Here is a 25,168-nt window from a genome sequence, read left to right as displayed (position 1 = left end):
ACTCGTAAGTTCGGATGTTACGAAATAGAAAGAGAATAAAAAATGTAAGGGTTGAAGAAAGAAAGCAGGTGAGTAAAGAGTGAAGTATAGCAGAAATATGGCATAGAATGTAAGAGCGTGCACTTTGGATAGTATGTGCATGTACCTGGAACGGCGATAGTAGACTGGCGTTGGACTCCAGGTGAACTAGAAGCACTTTAAACTCGGTTGAGTGCCCGTTATATGGGTTTCCGAGCATTCTGATTCTGCTGACCACTGCTGCGTCCAACTCTCGGCCCGATTCACACGCTCTACGTGGTCCGCCTTCAAACCGCCCCCTATTTTCTAACATCATCTCTCTTCGCACATGCTGCAAAACTCACTTGACATACACCATCACTCAATACTCTTTTTTAAATTTTTTTATTTTTTTTCCATGTTCGATTTTCAGTCGTATTTTTTCTCAGCGACAATTTTACTTTTTTATTCTTTGATTTCAAATGAAAAAAAAAAATATTTTTATTCGACACATAAATCGATCTAAGGTTAAATGCCAATAGCTTCTTACGTCGAATAATTTTCTACAATTTCCAATATCACTATCGTCACTTTGATGTATCGACATTTTTAACAAGTATTTGCATGTATATGTATTATTAGTTGACATATGTTGTATCAGAAATTTTTCCGTTTGAAATGTGTATTATTTTTTTTTTTATCAATTTGCCAAAAAATTTCTTTTACAATTTAATATTTATTTATTTTACTTCATAAATTCAAAAATTTTTTTCATTACTAATAAATTTTTTTTTTTTTTTAAATATCCACGTATTTTATCGTGGATTTAAAATAAAAAAATTTTAACAATTTATCAATTTAGAGAAAAAAAAAAGATGATGGTAAAATTCAAAAAGTAACGAAGGAATATCAAATTTGCGATGAATTTTAAATTTTCCAATTTCTATTCTTAACAGACTTATTTAAAATTTAAAGAACTGTGATTTTTATCGTCTCATATCCGGGTATTTTTGTAAGTTTATAACTTTTCAAGCTAAAAAAAAACATGGTTAAAATTATTTTTAATAAAATTCTTCATAAATTTTTAATTTACCTGCTTGAATTTTTCTAAACACTTTTTCAAAATTAATTTCAAGTCGATCGTAAATTACTTTGTCCTTTAACTATCGAAAAATTTGTTTATTTTTTTTTTTTTACATTATAGATGTGCCTGAAAATAAACGCGGCAACAGCAAATTGCAAAGTCTCAAAGCCTTCGAAGTGTTATGAAGACTCTCACACTATATATACACATATGTATAACTATATAATACAACTGTACCACAAAATACGTCAATTTTCCAAGCTGACAGTTTTCCGATTTCTCAGTGAGGCCGTGTATGTCACACTGTATGTTGATGTCAAGAATTTACGTTACGGAAATCGATTCTACAACCCTGCGGCTCTTCTTTTGTACCCAAAACTCCAAATAAATATATGTATATACATATATGCACACAGACCCATACCTATATCAATACACTACATATATACATGTAGGTAATGATTAAAATTTTATATGATACCTTTACTTGCTATAACTCGACAAAAAAAAACATCTCGTTTGCAAGAATAAATTTTATCCTTCATCATCTTCAATTCCTGAATCAATTGACGTGAATGAAAATGAAATTCTGTAGTTTCACCTTTTCAGCAGGAAAAAATTTTCTTCAGGCACATATATGATATACCAAAAGTTTATATTGCGAAAAGTCACGTCGACAACCAGCGGGCATTGGGATAAATTTGTAGCAACTACCTTACACGTGTGAAGAATCAAAAATATGTAGACTGAATTGACAAGCTATATCATCATATACTTTACACTAATTTTATTTATTTATTTAATTTGCATTATCAATTGATATTGAAACTTAATAAAAAATATTTTTGAAAATATAATTATTTTCAAAAATTTTATTTCATATTAATAAAATATTTTACCATAAAATAAACAGTTTCTATAAATTATTAGAAATATTCCTGTAATCGTAAGAAAGGTATTAAATTTTTAAATTTTAAAATATTCAAGTTTTTCGTGATAAAAAAAGGAATGATATTTAAATAATAAATTAGGAACAATTACCACAATGACATAAGAACTATTTTCATGTTGTATTCAGTGTAAAAAGAGTGGTGATAAAAATAAACTTATTTTAACTCCACCCGGTGTAGGAGGCGTAATTCAGCGGTGTTAAAATACGTGTTAAACCGGTGTAAACGCGGAGTAATATCGGTGTAAAAGCTGGTTAAACTGCGTCCGCTTGGAGTATTAACATTAAAGATTATAAAACACATGTCACATATACAGATATAAATATATAAATTCTTAGATACATCAAAATTCTAATAAAATTAATTAACAACAATTAAATCAATTAATACCTTTGAACGAATTTATGTAAACATCAAAGTCCAAATAAAATTGCGCTGTATTAGTCTCATGGAAAATGTTGATCAGTACATTAAACTCTATTGAAGTGTCCATAGAGTGTCCATAGTTGCATAGAATGAAAACTACATAAATGAGAATGATTACCATAATTTGTATGGGTGCCATTTCTATAATAGATATTTTGAAAAACCGGTTATCACACATTTGAGAACCATTTCCATAAAATATTGTAATCTTAACCATAAAATTCTCTCCACGTATACAGCTGTAACAATAAAATATTTACTCATAAGTGCAAATTATCAATATATTCTATTATTATCTCTCTATGTATTAAAATTAGATGATGCAAGTTGATCACAATAAATTTAACAGTTTCTAAACTGCAATTTTTAAATAATAATATTCTTGAGATATCAAAGATAATATAAAAAAAAAAAAAAAAATAGGCAACCAGCTACACGGAGAGAAATGTCAAGTAAATATGCCTATGCTGCATAGTAATGGTTACATTACTCTATAGTTTGTGTAAGCAGTCACAGAAGAGCGACGTGACACAAATTATAGAGTAATGAAACCTTTACTATGCTGCATGGGCATATTTACTTGACATTTCTCTTCTTGTAGCTGGATATAAATTTTAATGATTTATTATTAAGTAGCCTTACCCAACGGTATCATTATTATTATTATTATTATATTCAACAATCAATAGAACAACTTTATTAATAATTTATTATCGCAGCATTGTGCTGTACTTTTTACTTAACTATCAAAGTTTAAAATACGCGTCAAGTATTATAACAAACAACAATGTTCATCACGTTTCGACTTTTATGGTTAATAAGACAAGTATATATTGTTATTCATGTTATACAAATAAACATGCATACTAACCGTTAATTATCTTAATAATAAAATATATATTACATAATAAGTAAAAAAGAATAGTTAATGGTTGATGTTGCTTGAACATTAAATTTTGAAAAGTTTAAAAAGTTATTTTACTCATTTATTTACTTGAACATTTTGTAGACTATACTAGAATAATTGCGTAACCTTCGATAGCAGTAAGTTTGTAACTTCGGTAGGTTGGGTGGTACTTTTTAACGAGCTTGAGAAATCCAGTTGAGAACAGTGCACATTCACCCCTAGGGAAAAATACTTTTCTTTCTTTCTTTCTTTTTTTTCTTAACTAATGATTAGTTTTAGTTCAATATTCATTTTTTATTTTTTTATTTTTTTTTTCAGAACTAAAATTTTTCATTTTTACAAAGATAAGCAAAATATTTAATAGCAAGTAAAAAATTAAAATTCTATGTAACTAATTGACATTCGACTGACAGAACTAAATTAGTGTAATGTACTAATATTTATTTTTACCTTAGAAAAATTTTTTTAACAATTTTTCTATATGTATTTGAATATAAGCTTGTTTTACATTAAAACAGTGAATTACGGTGACAACCACATGGCTATCAAAAAATTTGATCAATTTTTTAAGGTTTAAATAAATTATAAGTAAACTCGAACCAGAAAAAACTCATGGAATGTTAATTGATTCAATTAAAACTAAATCGTTGTAATTCTTCCTAAACTATTTATAAATTAACTTCAACTAGTTTTCCGATGTAACCTAAATTTTTTCTGTTAATATTTACTTTATCATCATTAATTTAATGTTTTATCTTTTTTTGTCTAATTAAACTTTTTTCTAATAATTGTTTTTAAGAAAAAACCAATGCTCTACTCTGAATAATTTTTGTTATAAATATAGAAAACAACCGTTACCTTGACATTTTGCCAGATTTTTCGAGCCTTTCATTTTGAATATCCGAGGGGGGGGGGGTGCATTATGAAAATCCATTTTATAAGTTTTCATATGATACCGAATATATCATTTTTTTTCAATAAAAAGTTGTGATTATTTTGCGCTTTAGAAAAATTAATTTTACTTCCATGCCTTGAATTATATAATTTTTTTCTGAAAATTAATATCGGACGTCTGATCGATCTTAGAAGTGTTCCATTAGCAACACATAAAATTATAAAACCATGGAAAAATAATATTCCGTCTTTTCATTAGCACTCTACTTTTATTTAAACGTTAATTAACAGCCGTGTAAAAAAATAATCAAGTAAAGGACTTTCAGTACAGAAAAAGTTTAATACAGTTATAATACAATGAACACAAACATAACATTTTTCCGATGCAAAAAAGTAAAATAACATCATCTTAATTAATTAAAATAAAATAATATTTTGTATCCTTCAAGCATCTTATTTTTTATATTATTATTATTATTATTATTATTATTATTATTATTATTATTATTATTATTATTATTATTATTATTATCACTATAACTGTGATAAATTCTCGGGTTAAAACACTATTACTTTTTTCTTAGTTCCTTTCTACTGCATACACTAAGTTGCTTTATGCAAATGATTAAAATAATTATCAAATTGTCTTATAATAGAATACAAATGTTCTGATCGCTTCCAATGAAAAAAAAAAAAAAAAAAAAAATACACCAGTGAAATTTAATAATAATGACTAGCGTAAATGTATGTTTCACTTTCATCACTTATTTGAATATGTATATTGATATGACAATCGTGTATATTTTCATACTGTTTTGAGCTCTCAGCTAATCACGTTACGAATAGTTTTGCTTCACATATTTTTCATGTCTTTTACATTGTAGGGATAAAAAGGCCATCTGAGTCAAAAACATAACATCTAGAAAATAATAGGGCCTAAATAATAAACACTCCCGTACGTTTCTTCATTACTATAATCAAACAAAGCATTGCAACAGTATTGTCTGCAATGAAACTTGGGTTATAATTGATTTACAATTAAATATAACCATAGATAACTTGAATATTTTTATGATCAGGTTCAATGATTTTTTTCTTCTTATTTTACGGGAGGATAATTCATAGCTGCGTTTTTTATAAAAATCACTGAAAATCGAACAAATTGTTTGCTAAATTGACATAAGTTGTACTAAGGTTAGATCAGTATACTTGAGTTAGTTAGGTTATGTTCTTATATTTATTATTTAATTTTAACACGAAGTCTGTTAAATTTACACAAATTTTCTATCAAAATAACAGATTTTATGTGTTCAATTATTTAACATAAATTTTGTGTCAAAATTTAACACAAAATTTCTAACTGCGTAGCGTATTTGAGTCCTCGAAAACAGTATTTCCTTAAGTACCTGAAAATAACAATACTAGCTATAAACATTTAAAGTAATTAGTACTGTATCATAGCTTAATTAAATCCAAGTGCATAAATCAATCGACGACGTCAACACATAAATTATATGGAACAATATCGCACATTAATTTGTGGCGTTGATGTGTCAACAGGCGCTTGTCGTGTCGGCAATAGATATACACATAAAACAAAATTATTGTAGTAGGAGAATGTTAAAGTAAAGCTTCCAAGAGCAAGTCACAAGATATTAGAAACTAGACACCAGACATTAGACATTGTCCTGTCATTGTCCTCTGTACACGACACCCGTTGTACATCACCTGACTAATTCGTTTATGTGGATTATATCTATAAGATAGTATGTATGATACATAGATAGCTAACTTACCCTCATCTAGCAGTATATATGTACATAAACTCAACAAACCTCCAGCTCATTCCTGCCGACCCAGCTGACTATATGGATATACACGAAGAGACAACGAGCTCGACATATCTTTTATATGTGTGTTGAATATGAAATGTGTTTCTTAATATGTATATCCATATACATACAAATACAAATACAAACTGAAAGTTATACAATCCAGCTCATCCGCGATTTTGCAATTTCCTCACGAAACTGTTATTCCACTCGGTACGCCATAGTTATTTCCATTACACCTTCGTGACACTGCAGAAAATAATAGGGCTTCTTATACACTTCACTCCTTTCCCTTTGCTTCTCGACTCCGCATTCTCTCTATTATTTCTTTTTTATACTTTTATTTCATTTTGTTATTTATTTTTTTATTTCGTTACTCCGAAGAGTCAGAGTAGTCACGTATATGTTGAAAATAACTCTTAAACTTTCAATGTTTTTGATATCATTGATATTTTCCATTACTGTCTTTGTCATATTTATTGTAAATTTTTTATTATGTTATCCACAGTTATAAATATATTTGCTTGTGAATTATTAATGGTAGAAATAACTCATCTTCTTGAAAAACGAAAACTTTTCTACAATCCATGGTTTATATCTTCATAAAATCGGTATATATGTATATAGATATATAAGATGATAAAAATGGTACTTTTCTTGTGAATCCGGAAATATATATCTTGTATATGACGTAAGGAAATTGTTTCTGTTTTATTTCTCAACACAATCCAATTGCCGTTGGATGGAATGTCGTGTGTATTGTAAACGTTCTTTTTATATTTTTTAGACTTAACTTTATTGTACAGATACTTCTTTAGTTCTCTATATTTTTCATTCTTCGGGTGTCTACCGAATCCGAGATAAAAAAAAACCGTTTTGATTTCGATTTATCAGTTGTATTGTTCAATGGGTTTTTTGACACTTTAGGATCATAGTCGCAAGGTTAATGGATTTTTTAGTTAACGTCTGTGAATTGTTTTCCATTAAATTGTTTATTTATTTATTTTCTTAAATTTGTTTTTGGGCAGAGTACATTCGTGAAAATATATTGAATTAAATTATACTATCAGAAAATAGTTAAGTCGTGTTTAAGTAAACAGGATTTGAGGAAGTAAATAAAATGTTAAGATCTGAGAACAAGAAAAATGAAAAAAAAAAGAATAATAAAAGAGATGACATTGCAGAGTACAAGCAAGCTGTTCTGCTTGGCAGATATTTTAATGGAAGTTTGGACTTGGGATATTTTTGCGGTACACGGAATGAGAAATGAGAGCTGTAAGGATACAGAGGGTGTTGAAAAAAGTTAAGGAGAAAGTTAAAAAAAAAAGTAGTAGGGTGTTTCCGGCAAACGAAAGACGAAACGGTGATGCTTGGAAGATGGTAAGAGCAGTGAGGTGTTCATAATGAGATGTTAATGGAGTGGGTGGTAAAAAAAAAATGCAAGAGTCCCGTCGCGATATCGACAGGTCTTTCTGCTGTCGTTCAGTCAACTTGACTCTGGAAATTTTTTTTTTCTTAATCTTTTTATGTTCTCTCTTTTCTATTATATATTTTTTGTTGTTTTTTGTCCTCTATAAAATCCAGATTCGTCTCCACGCCCTGTTCGTTTTAGTTTGAGACTCTGAAAGACGGTCTTTGACATTTCACCGGGGTCTCTCTAGAGCTGCTATAATTGATTTTGTCTCCGGCAGACTTGTGTCTTACAGCTTAAACCATAGGAAGACCACGGGACAATCAATTTTTTTAGTTGGATTATTCAATAAACTTTGTGCTTTAAATTTATCCTTTAACTACCGCGACGACGACAACCAAAGACGACTATGTTAGAAATTAGAATCGTATACCACGAGATTTTTTTTTAGTTTTTTTTTAATCCTGTTTTTATTGAATTTACTACGTAATTACATTGTGCTGACGTTAAATTCACTTGAATTTAATTAATTGGTAATACCTAGAGAATTTTAATCATCCAATTATTGGACTTTTAGTGACAAAAAAAAATAATTTCCCATATATTTAATGACAAATTTTATCAGACCACTGGTTTTAATTAATTTTTTAAAATAATATATATTATGTTGATTCGAAAATTAACAAAATTAAGAAACTCAACTAATTATCCTTTAATTAAAATGATTTTCAAGCACTCATTTACAAACAATGAAATATTATAAAAAAGTATACAAAACAAAACAAAAATTTATATAAATAAGTGCTTCAATTTTTGATGTAAAACTCTATAGTTTGTGTCCTGCCGCTCTTATACACAAACTATAGAGTAATGTTATTATTACTGTGCTGCATAGGCATGTTTACTTGACATTTATCTCCGTGTAGAAATTCAAATCTTGTTTGTCAATAACTCTTTTTAACTTTAATGTCAACTAGTCTTAGATAGGCGGGTTATAATGGGCGCTCATTGGCTGGGTGCGCGACATCAACGACATCTGTCGACCGCATCAAATAATCCTCAAAAAGCACAGAGAGAATACGGCAGGTTTTTATAAACAAATAATTAAAATTTTTAAAGATCGCGAAATATATGTGCAATACTAGATTTGAAAGGTGGGAAAAATGAATCAGATTGTGCTCAAAAAATTAAGTATAAAAAATTTTAATAAATACAAAATAAATATTATTTTGAACGACATAAGGTTAGCTAGTAATCATAAGAATAACAACAATAATGGTCATAATAACAAAGGAGTTAAAATAATTATAATTACAATTTTTTATATTCAAAAACATTAATTTGCATTAAGTAAAGAAATTAAAGTGATTTCAATTATTCGTAATTTAAAATTTTAATATATCAGCTTCCAAAAATCATCACTAAATGTCATACACTTCAAATATGTATTTCAATGAGCTATTTTTATCAATTCTATATTTAACATTTGCCCTGTAATATTTAGAGTAGTTGACGAATAATAATCATATATTATTACTATTGAATTTAAAAAAATTAAAAATTTTTTTGAAAATCTTCAAATTACTAAAATCAATTAATTTTCACATGTTGATATATTCAACAATAATTTACTACAAGATAATATCATGTATTTGTTTATAAAAATGTTTCGAACAATTTTTTTTACTCAAACCATTAACCGTTATCTATTAATCGTTAATAGTTTTTTTTTTTTTTTTTTTTTTGTTGTTTAATGTGAAAAGAAAAAAAAAGAAAAAACCATTTTCACACGGACAGGTGACAAGTACAGGAATAATACAAAGTTGTTGCATTTCAAAGGGTGACGTTTAAATGGTCTGGTTATTAATCAGGCTTGACGGTAATCGTTCGTTACGTACCATAACAATAGAAATGACGTGTGTGCTATCGAGAAACAACACGAGCTTGCGACCATTGACGATTATTCCATTATACTATCCTATGTATGTATATATAACTATAAATGCTCACTTATATATACATACAGGTATACAAACTTATAAAATTAATATGTATAAACATAATATTTTTATACGATAATTACTGAATGTTATTCATAAATAAACAGAGATCAGAACACTATTTTTTTTTAATGCTTGACATTAAAATGGAAATAACTAGAAAACAATGCGGAGTTTTAAAAAACTTCATGAGAGATAATTTGTAAAGAATAGAATTGTCTATAAATTAAATTCTACGACATTTTGTGATAAGTCTAATAGTTTCGTCGGAAAAGTAAAAAGATCTGAAAATTTACTATAAATTTGACTTCAAGCTTCAATAACTTTTGAACAGATGAATTTATCAAAAATGATGAGACTTTTTTTATAGAGTGCTTTATTCCATACGAAATTATGTCCTGAGATTATCTGTATAATGAGCCATTACCGCAGTATACAATTCTAGATTTGAAAAAAAAAGTTTGACATCTATACTGCCATTCTATTATGTCGTATCCCACATTTAGGAAATTTTTCAGGAGACGATAAAAACGTTTTACGGTTGGCAAAAAAAATTATTTGTATTATGCTTACATTGGTATAACCTACAAATTTATTTTCATGTTTTCATAAAATACAGGCATTTGTAGTGAGTAAATTTTTTTGAATTATATACTGTTAGAAGAGTCAAAAATTATGCATCATTATCTTCTTACTCATGTCGTTAATTGCTTCCTTAAAATTAACTTAAAATTAAAAATGTTAAGCGTGACTAAACCTATACGAATGTAGGATACGACATATTAGAATGCGCGAAAGTCTGCGCGTGGGATACGACATTAGAATATTTATTTAAAAATACTAAATAAACAATTTTACCTCTAAAATTTTTCCATAAGCTGAAAATGTCAAATTTTGTGGGGTACGATATGTTAGAATGGCAGTATCGACATGTTATTAAATGGAAAATAGAAAACTGAGATGAGCGACCTCTAAATATTAATATTAAGAGCTCATCTTTTAACAGGCATCTTATTTCACCTCCCTGCAACTATTTAATAGGAGGTTTCACGAAAAAAAAATGACTTTTTTGAATCAGTCTAATATATATGCCATTGAATTTTCTTTGCAGATAATGTTCTAAATAAAATTAGATCGAAAAAAAATACTGAATAGATTTTCAATAATAAGTATTATAGAATTATTATAAATAATTGAGAATTATCATTTTATAATGTTATTTGTAATAATTATTTAGGTTACTAATAATAAATTTAAGTCAATTTATGAGTATTCTACAGTAAATCAATTTATGTTTAAATTTTAACGAGTTGCTCATGATTAAATTACATTTTAAAAATAATTTTTAATGAAGAAAATTAGAATCAGTAAAGTCAATGTAGATGTTATTCAATAATTATTGATTATTGGTTATTGTAAACCGATGTTTTTATCATATATAATTCAAATTCATCATATATAATTAGAGAGAATGAAATCTTAATAAATCGTATCTTTGATTGACGTAATGTGCTCCGTTAATTCTCGAAGACGAATCTAGGTCATTAAATAATTAAAAGTATCCAATTACAATTTGATAAGTATCCTTTTATGATTAATCATTGCTAAAAATTCATTTTGAATAAATATATAAAAAGGTAACAAAAATATTTGTTATATATGTTGTTATAACTAATATCAGCTGCCTTTGAATGCAAAGATAAATATTGTTGTTCAAATATTTTCTACTAGGATAAATTTTTCATCAAAATATTTATTTAAAAAAAAAAATAGTATATCAATTGAAATAGACGATTGAAACAAACATCAAATAACCATACATCCAGATATTTTATTTATATAAAGGAAAGATTACGTGGTAGTAGAATGCAAAAAAGGATAAACGTTATCGGTTGATTATTTTTAGTCTCGATATCCTCAGTGTCGCTTGCACGCGTATTAGCCACCGTTCACTTTATCTACAAAATCCTTTACATTACGATAGTATAAATACTATCGCAACTCAATGCGTAGAATAATTTTTAAATGAAAAATTAATTCAGACATTCAATTAAATCTAAGTGGGATATATTTATATTATGAAAGTGCGTACATTCATATTTGAAAAAAAAAGATGTTAATTCTTTTCAAAATGACATATTTATAAATATATAAGATGGCTCGAAAAAAATTTTGATTTTTTTTTCGCTCTTATTTTTCGAAAAATAAGTGTATGGTAGAAACACAATTTTTTACCAAATTTGAGTTAAAAAATTTAAGTTTAAGAGATTGCTGAAGAATTTAAAACAATTTTTAATTATAAATGAAATCGTGTTCCATTTTTGGAATTTTTGTTTTTTGGTTACAGCAAATATAACTATTAGGAGTGTGCGAATTGGGTTCAAATCAAATACAATTATTTGATTCGAATTTTGAATCGAATAATTTGAAACTTTTCGTATTATTTGTCAATTTTAGAATCATCCAAAAGTTTTCGAATTATTTGTAACTTTTCAAATTTTTCATTTAGAATCGAGAGTACAATGGAAAGCTTAATTTTTAAAGTAATCAAAAATAATTTTGTCGTAGATACGTGTCTGAGCTCTATTTACAGCTGACAAAAATTTGAATTATTGGAAAAACTATTAAAATTTTAAATCATTCAAAAGAAAATTTTGGAATAATCCGTAAATTTTCGAATAATTAGAGAATTTACTAATAATCCGGAAAGTTTCGAATGATTCGAATAATTCATAAGTTCGAATCACTCGCACACCCTTAATAACTATATACAAGATGTTTCATACAATACAAAATCTGAAATAGCTTTTCTTAAAATATGAATTTTTGAGGTGAGTCAAAAATTTAAAAAATTTCAAAATTTTTTCACGTTCTCTTAAAATTCAAATTTTAAGGTAAAATTATCAGAAGATCATCTATTTTCTATGAAGTAACATCCGCCGTGGCAGCAAAAAAAACACTCCATTTTTTTTACGTTTTAAAAATTTAAAAATTCCCGAGTGACTTCTTGTTAAAGTCTAAGCTCAAACGTGGTGAGAATTTTTTTTATCATACACTAATTTTTCAAAGGGTGAGAGTGGAAAAAAAAATTCAAATTTTTTTTCAGCTATTCTAGTACATATATATTAATGCCACATTTAAATATATGAAGATATGAAATGAAATAAATAGTTAAATGTCAAGTTAGTAAACATAATACAATATTTTGAACGTTATGAATTACAGGGATGCTCGAAGATAAAAGAAGAGGTGAAAGACGAGTAGTACGAGTAGCCTGGAGGGCAAGAGAAATCGTGGAATAAAATTTCATCGACGTCGTTCTTCATCTAGTTTCGCTCTGATGCCGGATGCGTCAGTCGTTTTGGTTACCCGTGCTTCACAATGCTTTGCCATCGCACCTTCGTCAGCCTGCTGACTGTTTTAGGTGTACCAATAGGTAAATAATACTTTTTTTTCATTTATTTTTAAGCGATATAACGATTTAATAATAGTAAATAAATAAAATAAAAATATACTGATGTACATAAAAATGTCGATATCTTTTTGTAAAAAATATTAAATGTCGAATATTAATATGGCCATTCAATATTTTGAATTTTTCTGAATTTACAATCCATCAAATGAACGCCAAACGAAAGATTGGCTGATCAGTAACAGCCATCCGCGATATCAAATAGATTGTGAGGACATTCCGACAGCTGTTGGGTTGAATTTGGGTGGAAGTGTCACTCGCAGCTCGTGGCATTTGTCGAGAGATCGTGGATGTATATATTGTATTTACTGTAGGTATACGTAGGAATATAATATAGATACTAGTTGCAAACAGTTGTATTAGCTGAAACTTCTGCTTCTGATGTTTATACACCGATACAGCTGGACTTGTCACACAAATTAATTTACTACAAATGTTAACCCGCTGTCTATGATCGTTCTATCATTTTTAAAAATTTCATTTATTTACTCCTTAAAAATGAATTAGTGAAATTCACAGAAAATTAGTGGATGGTCATTATTCATCCAGCTATACATATATTACTAATTTAACCACTGGTATGCTTATAGCTGGTTTCTAGAACATATTCACTATATCACAGTGAATTTCAATAATTCATTTTTTTTCGAGCTTAGACAGTTTGAAAATGTTATTATTGATAAATTTTTGAGCTCTTCTAACTCAAAAAACGGCTGGACCAAAAATATATACATTTTGCTGAAAAAAAGTAATTTTTGATTTGATCAAACTTAGAAACAAATCGGTCAAGCGATTTATGAGTCATGCAATAAAAACTTACAAAAATTTTTTTATTTTCATTTTGTAGCTTGTAAACTACTCGACCGATCAACTCCAAAATGTAATAAGCTCAAGTCATGATGAGCCGTTTCAATTGCCGCAAAGTACGTTCAAATCGGTTGATCTATGTTAAAGATATTGTAGGACGAAAAAAATTTATACCCGCACATACATACACACACGGCCGGACATCGATCTGAAAATGGTCAGAATAGCTTCCTAGGACCGCAAAACTTCGACATCTGATGGAAACTTAATTTTTGAAAACCGGACTGAAACCAATGTCTTCCCGTTTTTGGAAAATTTTCAATTTTCATTCGGAAAAGTTACAAAAAAAAACCTCCGGGTGACCAACTTTGTAGATAAATCGAATTTAAAAGCATCCACCCTAATTGGTAGTAGTGAAATACGAAACACAAAATTTTGAAAAATTTAAAAATACAAGGAGAAAAAAAAATGAGTATTTTTCGTATATTTACATAAAAAAAAGTCTTATGTTGCCATAATAAAAATCTCTATTTAGCATGGAAATAATCCATATGTAAAAATAGGAAAAATACCTATACGAACATAAAAAAAGTATCTATTTTTTTTCTCCATGTTCTATCTCAACTGGTTTGGAAAGAAAATAAATAAAAACTGAAAAACGTAAAATAATTTATTTATCAAGATTCGCTGCATCGATTTGTGTGAAATTTTAATGTGATTCGACATCGAAAAGCTCTTGATGACAGAAATAAGTATAACTACAGAATTCATAAAATAAAAAAAATACTTTTTTTCAAATTTTATTATTTAACGTGATTTTTTATTTCTACCGCAATAAAAAAAACTTGAACTTAAGAAAAGTTGATTTTTTTTTTATAAAGGAGCCGATAGTTTAATGAAAGTTTTTTATTTTATTGTAAAGAGTTATTATAATCTTGAAAAATTTTAAAATTTCAGACGAATCGTGCAGCCAATCCTATTAAAAAAAAAAATTTTTTTTTTTTTTTTTTTTCAATCAATTGACACAGCGGTCTCACACTTTCAGGAACTTCGTACTTTACTAATACCTACATGTCCTTGAAGTATTTGACTGGTGCCGGTTGACAAAATTTATCAATTGATTTTACTAAAAATTTCACTAAATTGAAAAAACTTTCCAACCATCAAACTGCTCAAAGAAAATATAATAACTAAAGCAGTTTGTTTTTTAAATCAATGGTTTTTCTTACGCTTTCCCGGCGTAATGATAAAATCATAACCAATGTAAAATGACAACCTAAACAATCTTGAAGCCAAAAATTGATCGATGGAATAGGATGTGTCATATATCAAGCACAAAAATATAAAAAATGATAAAAAAAAGGAGTAAAAACTATAGAGTCCTGCGATAAGACGTTCACAGGAAAGCGATAAATGTCTTGTGTAAGAAACGGGGGATAGTATAGACAGAAAAGTAATACAATATGCGCGGTGTCGTCTATCCCATCCCATTTGTTCGGTGTACGGCAACGTATAACCGAAATGGAGCTTGCATGCCCATGGCAAGCTGCTAGTCGTTGATAACGACTCGACGTCGTTCATATTTTACACTCAACTCATCAATAATTCATGCTGTGAATAATGCACGACTGTTTCACGTTACTTTTTATATTGCCACAGTCCTGGACCCACTATTCTAACAAAGTCTTCGCCAAAGCTTGATACCGTACTCATAATTTTATATAAATTCATTTTTTTCTTATTTACAGCTTAATTTTTAAAGTTTACTCTCTCAACTTTACTATAAATTTATTTTTCAATAAAAAATAATTGGTAATCCAATTTTATCAAATCCTGATATGTTTCTATACTACATTCAACTTTTTTTTTCTTTTTTTTTTTTAATATATATTTTTATTGGTTGGGAATTAGTTGAAAGTGTTTGACGAAATTCCCAAGACGACAAGAGCAGCCGTTAAAATCCAAGTAAATGTCAAATCGTCTCTACTCTCAGCTATACCATTTCTCTATCACAACTTCAACATAGTATATATATATATATATATACCGAGTCGCTTTTCACCAAGATACGGTTGGGAGTCGATGTTTCCCGTCAAATTAACGAGAAAATGGTATATGGCAATAGCATCCTATGGGAATGAGACCAACACATTTATAGTAAAGCAGTTGAGGTGAAATATATTTGAGTTAGATTGTTATATATTATGCATATGTATACTATATTGCATTTAACTGAATCATCATCGCTTGTATTTTTAGAATACTGTTAAATATGTAACCAAGACATTCTTCGATATTTTACAGCATATGCTTTTGATACTATTTATACTTTAATACTCGTAAAATCAGTGCATTCAATTTATCAAAAACCATTTAAAAAAAAAAAAAGTATGTCATTAAAGAACGATGTAGCGAAATCCTTCAAAAATATCAAATAGTCATCTCTTTGAAAATTTTTATCTCCAAAAAATTTATAAAACTTTGTATATTTTTATCATATAGATATAGTATCCATCAATCGTAAAATCTCAATATAACACCGAGTACATAACAAAACTTTCAAAAGAAAAAATTAAGACTTTATAAAATTTTGTTATTAACTCATCCCGAGTAAAAAAGAAAAAAAATTTGTAATTAAATTAAGTTTCGGTGGTCGGGAAAATTAAAAAAAAAAATGTTCATCCTGAAGAAGCTTGAATAAACTATAAACTGACAAGCATGTAGACCAATAAATGTTAAAAATAGCAACCGACAGCTTTGTGCTCTCTCAAGCATTATTCAAGACAGTACAGAGTACATCTTAGACGACTTCTCGAAACAATCACCGTTATTACTTCCTTGTACAGCTATATACCTTACCCTGTGGCACTAGCATCACCAAAAGTTCCACCACTATTCTTACCACAACAACTGCTTGAGAAAATAGAGAGACAAGTGGAATGAAATATTTGAGGTAAACTTTTGTAACATATAAACATAAATGTAATTGAGATGAGAAAAGAAAACTCAAGTGATTCTTCAGGGATTTATTCAACAAAATAAAATAAACTACGGAAGCCATAAAATAAAAAAATAAAAAAGTTAAGGTCGTAAACGATTTTCCTAATACACATCCTGGACAAATGTCAACATTAACTTCAATATTGCTTTGGGTAATAAAATTTCCTGATGTGAACGCACTTGATCTTCAAGACGACCCTCATCTTTTTTTCAGCTTTTTATTTTTTTCTTCCACGAGTTTTATTTTTTATCATCCTGTCTATGTTTATTTACGAATAACAGAGAGAACAATTGAACATAGTTACGAAAAGCTCTTGGCTCTATTTCATTGTCCCAATCCAGTACCTACATATAAATATACATATATATATATAAAGAGAGAAAAAGGTAGGTCGGGGGAGAGAGGAAGAGAGAAGAACGTTGTACCAACAGTTACCGCAGGGCTCAGTGGGAGTTTGTTTTCCGTGGAAATTCTGTCTGTCGGGTCTGATTCCCCGGTGGACTAGCCACTCTCCTTCCTTCCTTCTATCAGCTATTTTCGCTCTCTTCACTCTCTACAGCTAACCCCAATGATATGAGGTTTTGGTGGTAGTGATACATGTATATCCAACTATATTGCACACACACTTGACAAAATGAACCGACCCAGGAAAAGGAAACGGACGTACGGGTAATTTTAATGAACATCCGTCGCATTCGCCCGCTAATACGATGCGCTATATACCAAGACAAGCGACCTTTGACCGAGGACTATTAGTCTCTAAGGACATTTACCGAAGTAACACGAACACACGGTGATGGCGAGCTATTTTTTTTATTTTTTTTTATCTCGCTGACTCGCTACGGTCGATAGATAGCTAACGCGAGAGCTACGGGCGTTATATCGCAACCAGTCCCCAGAGACTCGTTGCGTGTCATCCGAAGACCAATGGAAATCAGTCCAAAAATACAAAAAATTTTTTGTCCCCATAAATTATTGCAGTTTTGTAACGTCAGCGGAAAAAAAATGAGAATTTAATAAAAATAAATTTATGAATTTTTTTTTTTTAGTTTTATTTTAATTACTTTAACTGAAGGCTCATTATTAAAAGTTGAATTTTTTTTTATAGTTTCTCTGCATGGAAAGAAAATTATGGGAAGTTTTGCTATGCCTTATGGAAACAGTTCCCATACCAATATGAGAACCATTTCTATAATGGTATGAAAACTATTCCTATAATATCATAGGAACTATTCCCATAATTATGGGAAACATTCCTATAATTATAGGAATGTTTCCCATAATTTATGGTCGTAATTCCTATGATAGTATAGGAAAAAATTTCACAAAATTTCGAGAACCGTTTCCATAATTTTCTTTGCATGTGCGTTATTTTATTGTATGATTAAACAAAGAGCACAACTCGGGCTATAATTATCCTAGCTCAGTAAAAAAAAAAAATCCTACAAAGCTCAATAATTTTTTTTTCTAAACCGAAAAAGGTTATCCTTCAAGTATAGTACACAAATTTAAGCGGCAATTTTTTTCCAAAAATTTGTAGTTAAAAAATATGAAAAAAAAAAGTCAGCAAATTATTTTTCTTATTTTTTAACATGTAACTGTTAAAAAATGTTGACATCCTAACAACTAAAGTAATTTCATTTTTATTCGGTGATTTAAACAAAAGTTCTAGTCTCTAGAATATAAGTTATTTTTTGCAGACATTAAAAATGATTTATTTTTTACAGGTATTTTTACACATGACCATAAAAAATTAAACAAAAAAATTCTGAAGTGTATGCAATAAAAATTTTTTATATCTGGATCTTATTCATAGCATTCACAGCTTCTAGTTACACATTTACACAAAATGTAAATATATATATATATATATATATATGTATAACTAAGCCGGTTGATTCATAATAAGATCGGTGACGGTTAGACAACAGAACACGAGGACGTGATGTCGCATTAAGTAGCCTATAAAATTTAGAATTCATGTAAATACGCTCATAAAACATGGAGTGTGATGTTGCTTTGGTGAAATACCACCGTATTTCTCTCAGCGATCCCTTATTTGAATATGTGTACACGTATATACATTGAAACCTCTACCCACATATATAAACATAAGGGTATTAATAAATTTTCCTTACAAAGAAAATATTATGTTATGATTAATCAGTTGATTATTAGCTGATGGAGGTCAATGATAAAACAACAGAGCATTATCTATATGTTACAGTAGTGAGGGGCCTTGAACCAGACTTCCTGTATCCTCTGGAAAATGTAACGATCCCGCAGGGTCGAGACGCAACATTCACTTGTGTAGTGAACAACCTAGGCGGATACAGGGTGAGTCCTTCTTCCTACACCAGTGGAGATCACAGTGGCGCCAAGACCACCCGGGTAACTATAATCTTACCAACATTTACGTGAGATGACAAAAAAGAGACTAAAGTCCGTGCCTGCGATGCACCTGCAAACGACCTTATTGTCTACTGACTGCACCATGTAATATATATAAATATATAAGTGTGCCTGCATTCTACACCAGCATTGCATCGATGCACACCTCAATCAATAAATAATTATTAATATAACAATAATAATAATAATAATATAAGGATAAATCATAGTAATAAATGATAAATAATAAACATGGAATAATTCCAATATAATATAGTATACATAAATCATATATCACAATTTGAATAAAGCACGACGCACGTAAATTTGTTATTCACAGCAATTAAATGGAGCATACGCGTAATATGCACATGCCTGTGATGCCTGATGCTGATTATTTAAATATAAATTATTTAAAACCATAAATAAATTGTGTACTCAATATTGCGTGCATAAATTTTGTTATCAGATGTAATAGATATTTATATACATATATATTTATGATCTTGATACCAAAACTTAATATTGTATAGAGTTTAGTCATGTTCTGTTGGACGCAATTATGAAGTAAAAATAAATAAATTAAACATGCTTTGCACTATTCGGGATTAATGTAATCCACGTGTTCGCTTACGATACTGTATTCGAGATATATTATATATTTATATTTATATAAATAATATATATGTATGTGTAGGTATATACATATATGATACAAAGCTGATGGCTCTGCTGGTCTAGTAGTACGTGATGCGACAATCTTGATATAGCGAGTTTTGTATAGACGGTTTAAAGTTTCATCGTACAAGCCGGCTGCAGTTAGTAAAAAGTTTTCAGCGCGATGTGTCGCAGACACGTTTTCTCTGCCGTGACGACATCGATGAAACCTTTTTAAGTATTCCGCTGAGAAAAGCGTCACGCAACTGTCTAACATGTTAAACTTTTTAAATTATATATATATATATATATATATATATATATATATATATATATGACTATTTATTATTTATTCATAAAAATCATACCAGTTGGAATATTTTTATTTTAGAAATTTTTATGTTTATTAAATATCTAATATAGGGGAAGAAGGGGCAAAACGGGGTACGTGTAAGTTTTCGCACTGAAAAAAATATTTATCTGAGCCCAAGATATCGTATATTTGGATATGGCCAAATAAATATTTAATTGTGAGAAAAATATAATATGTTTGATTAGTTTAAGGTGACTCTCATACAGTGCCCGCCATTTTTTAAAAATATTCAATGATTTAAAATTGTAATGACAGTATTTAAATTTTAAAAATGAATTAAAAAAAAAATTAAAAAAAAAAAAGCATAAATTGAAAAACGGACAATTGTCGCCGAGACAGATTTTTAAAAAAAATTATTTACGATTGATATCAATTCGGAAATAAAATTTGTAAAAAAAATTTCAGTAAAATTTTCATGTTAATTTTAAAATTCGAATTTTCAAATTTTTTAGGCTAGAATTTATTTAAGAAATTTTGTTCAACTCCTAGTAGATAACGACTGTCAGTAATTTTTTTAAAACTCTACATCTCAGTGAAATTGTAACTGCGTTATCCTTTTTTGAATTAATGATTTAACTTTTTTGAAATTAATCAATGAAATTTTAATACTGTTGACAGTTCAAAGTCATTGAATAATTTTTTTTAAGTAAGGGGGCACTGTCTGAGAATGCCCAAAGTGGACTACCCCCTAAAAAAGGTGAAAAAAAAATTCTGGAAATCCAATAAACTTGTTTGACTTCAATTTTTCTATAATAAGTAATTTACATGAAGAAAACCTAAATCTGACATAATTATTGTTATCATAAAACAAGTCATTAATGTTTTTCGACTGACAGTCGATTTTTAAAAAAATTTCAACAAAAAAAATTTAAAATAATACTCAATTAAATTTACAAAAGTGACTTTGGAATATTAAAAAAACAATTTTTTTTTATAAAATTTTGAGGGTACCTCATTCTCCACCTTCCACCCGTTTTGCCCCTCTCTCCCCTATATTTAATATTTAATTTTCACTCTCAATAAAACTTTATATACTTATCATATTATAAATACATATATATATATATATATATATATATATATATATATATATATATATATATATATATATATATATATATATATACCATAATGGAAAACGGAAAATAATTAATTAATGTCCATATTTAGTAAAATCGTTCGTTCTAATTTATCAATAATAAATTATCCTAAATAGGTACTTCTATTTGACAAAATTTACTTTTCTGATTATAAACCGCAAACGATATCTCTTTCTATTATAATTATAATCAAACATTTATTTATTATTTAAATATATATTGGTATAATAGAATGATATAGAGCAATTAATATTGTACATAACAGCCTCAGGGCATGTCACAGTGCATGAAGTTGATTACAATATAATATAAATACAACAATTATTAAACCAAAGGCTGCATGAGCATGTATCTGTTATTAAGTTTTAAGAGCACCATTAAATAATTAACAATTTTCAAACAATGAGTCTAATGGATCACTAACAAAATTAATGCAAGCTCTCATTGTTTGAAATTATATTTTTTTTTTTTTTAAAAGATAAAATAACAAATAATTAAAAACAATAAAAATTTGTGTACAACCCGAATAACACAATGAACAACCTGTTAATACAAAAAGTAATTCAGCCATAACAAAAGTGCGTTTTCTTGTTACACGTTTCGTTCATTAGCAAAATAGAATAAAATAAAATAGATAACAAGTTTTATCTCTGATAAAGTTATTTTTGCTGAAATGTTCGTAAATTGTGAGCGTTATACTCAAATAAAATTTATTATACTAGTAAACTGTACATCACCGAAAGTATTATGTATATAGATAAATTAAAAATGTTTTGGCACATTCATTTAGATAGCACTAATGAGTTTATCGTTCAGCCATACAACAACTAGTTATAAAAGTTTTAATTAATAAATTTATTCATGTATATGCATACTCTGGCCATAGTTTTGTAGAATAAAAATAAATAAAAAAAAAAAAATCCACTAAAGACCAGTAATATCTTAGCATAAATATTACGAAAAAAATGTTTTAAAATGGAAGCGTAATAGAGTAGCCCTTGAAAAAAGAGAATAAATAAATAAAATGAAGTAAGAAAAAAAATGAAGGCCTGTATGTTGTTAAGGGAAATAAACGAGGTGGTAGACTGGACGAAGGCGTCTGGTTCTACAATGAACCACACAATAGAGCACCGAGTTATTTTGCATATGAAAGCGCTCACGGCAGTATAGAATGTAGAGAAAAAGAAAGAGAGAAATAGGGGTGGTTATTTAAATAACCAACTGTGTGCGTATAACTATGACATATATATATTATACATTATACATATACATATATCTGAGGAGCTTTTCAAAGTCTTGTGTAATATAGGACATAGGGTTTTGTACCTTAGGTGAGTTTCAAATTCCCGTGAGGCAGCCACACACGATAAGACGAAAAAAAAATTCTTAGTCCATCACGATACAAAATTTTTTATTCTTTCCTCCATCATCACTACAGAACGATACGGTTAACCGGCTTTTTTAGTATCCCTCGAAAAAAGGCATAAAAAAAGTTAGAAATGAAACAAAAAATGACGAAAACGAGCGAACGTTACAAGTGTGCGTGTCAAAGAGATTATTGGGCTTTTTTGCGGCGAAAAAAAAATTGGGGAGGGTATGAGACAAAATTCGAAATCTTTTCATTTGGAATGGGGATCAAAGGAAAAGAATATGATACTTAATACTTAAAAAATGTAAAAAAAAAGAAAATAGGTATAGATAAAGGTAAAATGATAGCATGCAGCTATATGCTACTTATTCTGTTAGACTTTTTGGAGACGTGATTTTTATTTTATTTTATTTTTTTTTTTTTTATGCCTTTGTACAAACGACAAACGGCATCGATGTACAAATACCCTCAAGAGGATAAAGAGGGCTGGATGTTAGTAAGTCCGTCTTTTAGAAGAATGTTTAGTGCTTGAATGAATTTTCGTCAAATCGACGGGTAAAAACGGATCTCTGAACATACATAATATATAAATATACGATACACTGTTACAGATAATATTAAATAGAAAGGAATCAACTATAAAGTTGAATGGTCTTTTTAAAAAAAAAATTGAAATTGCTTCCTTTTCATCCCTTGAATTTTATGTAGTACTTTATATTAGATCCATATACGCACACATGAAAATATATACACATTAATAAAATTTAAAATACATTAAACGACTGACAATACAGATTATTTTATTGAGGACAGGTAGCTTGGATAAAAGCGGACTCAAAAGCAGTACTGGCAATCCACGAGCACGTTATCACAAATAATGCCCGTCTATCTGTCACCCACAATGACTATAATACGTGGACTCTGCATATAAAAAATGCTAAGCAAGAGGATCGTGGACTTTACATGTGCCAAGTTAATACTGATCCTATGAAAAGCCAGGTACTTTGTTTATATTATTTTATTATTCATGTTAATCTATGAGGTGAGAGCCGGCTAAAAGAGGATATCTTAAATTTTTTATGAAAACAGTTTTTTTTTCTAACAAAATGGGTTAAATCTTAACATTACTTTTATGCAACGTAAGAAAAATTAATTTGGATCTATGGAAATCTAAATCCTGCATTCTATGAGGAGATATATTTTTTTTTTTTTAACACTAACTTTGAAATTTTTTTTAATGACAATTTAAAATTTGTCTTTAATTTAAATGTAAGCGAACAATAAACTACTAATAGGTGTGCGAATAATTCGAACTTTTGAATAATTTAAATTTTTTGAATTATTCGAAATTTTTAAAATTATTTGTAAATTCAAATTTCTGTCAAAAGTATAAGCTGATCAGAATTTTTTCGATTTGAATCGAGTAATTTCAAAAGTGACAAATAATTCAAAAACTTTCGGATAATTCGAAAAGTTACGAATAATACGAAGTTTCAAATTTTAGAAAAGTTTAGAATTATTAGAAAGCTTTTGAATTATTCGATTCGATTCGAACCCGATTCGCACACCCCTATAAAATACCCATAGTATTTGAGACTTACTTAATTCCCCGATAGAATAATTCCATGGTTTCTTCATAGTTCTCATATTTCCCGGCTCTCCTTTAGGTATCGAATTCAAAGATTTAATTAGATTTCTAAGACGGTAAGATTAATTTAAACAAAATTGTGATTGACAGAGCGCTTTCTTGGAAGTGGTCATACCACCAGATATAATATCTGAAGAAACGTCCGGTGACATGATGGTCCCTGAAGGCAGTTCTGCTAAACTGACGTGTAAAGCTCGAGGTTACCCTAAGCCTGAAATAATATGGCGACGAGAAGATCGCGGTGATATTATCGTCCGAGATATTAATGGCGGAACTAAGACGAGACGTAATTATAACCTTAAATATTTTATACTCAAAATTTAATTAGAGAATAATAATTTGAGATAATTTTCAATATTTCATAATAAGCCCGAAAATTTATAATTTAATGATATAATATAATATAATAATATAACTGAAATTATCATTTATGAATAATTAAGATTCATTATTTTAAAGTAATTTTACATATCTCGAAGAAATAATTTTAATCTATTTAAATCTACATACTCTCTAAAAATAAATTAATGAAATTAATTGCAAATCAGTGGATAGTCGCTATTTCTACAACTATAAGTATACCACTAATTTGATCAAAAGTATACTTATAGCTGATTCCAAGTGCATATTCACTAATTCGCAATGAATTTCACTAATTTATTTTTTGGGAGTAGACAAAACTTTAAAAAAATTAAAATTATCAAACAATAAATTTTCAAAATTTTATCTTAAGAAAGATTTCACGGTAATTGTTTACAATCACGGCTCCACCTATTTTCGGCTATTAAAAATCCAAAAATGCATATTTAAAAATTTTTTTTTCTTAATTCTATAATATTCTACTTTTTG

General features: G+C 28.5%; 1 protein-coding gene across 1 annotated transcript in view; it reads left to right on the top strand.

Moving 5' to 3' along the window:
- LOC103576625 (lachesin) overlaps nucleotides 1-25,168 on the top strand; it is a 65,095-nt gene that overhangs the window by 25,262 nt on the left and 14,665 nt on the right. The window contains exons 2-5 of the mRNA XM_008556929.1: nucleotides 12,727-12,937; nucleotides 19,009-19,172; nucleotides 23,485-23,670; nucleotides 24,410-24,605. Of these exons, the coding sequence (XP_008555151.1) occupies nucleotides 12,883-12,937; nucleotides 19,009-19,172; nucleotides 23,485-23,670; nucleotides 24,410-24,605 (601 nt within the window). The 5' untranslated portion in view covers nucleotides 12,727-12,882. The remainder of the gene's footprint in view (nucleotides 1-12,726; nucleotides 12,938-19,008; nucleotides 19,173-23,484; nucleotides 23,671-24,409; nucleotides 24,606-25,168) is intronic.

This window comes from Microplitis demolitor, chromosome 3 (genome assembly GCF_026212275.2).
Source record: "Microplitis demolitor isolate Queensland-Clemson2020A chromosome 3, iyMicDemo2.1a, whole genome shotgun sequence".
NCBI lineage: Eukaryota > Metazoa > Arthropoda > Insecta > Hymenoptera > Braconidae > Microplitis > Microplitis demolitor.
Note: the sequence above shows the minus strand (reverse complement) of the source record. Positions and strands in the feature narration are given on the sequence as shown.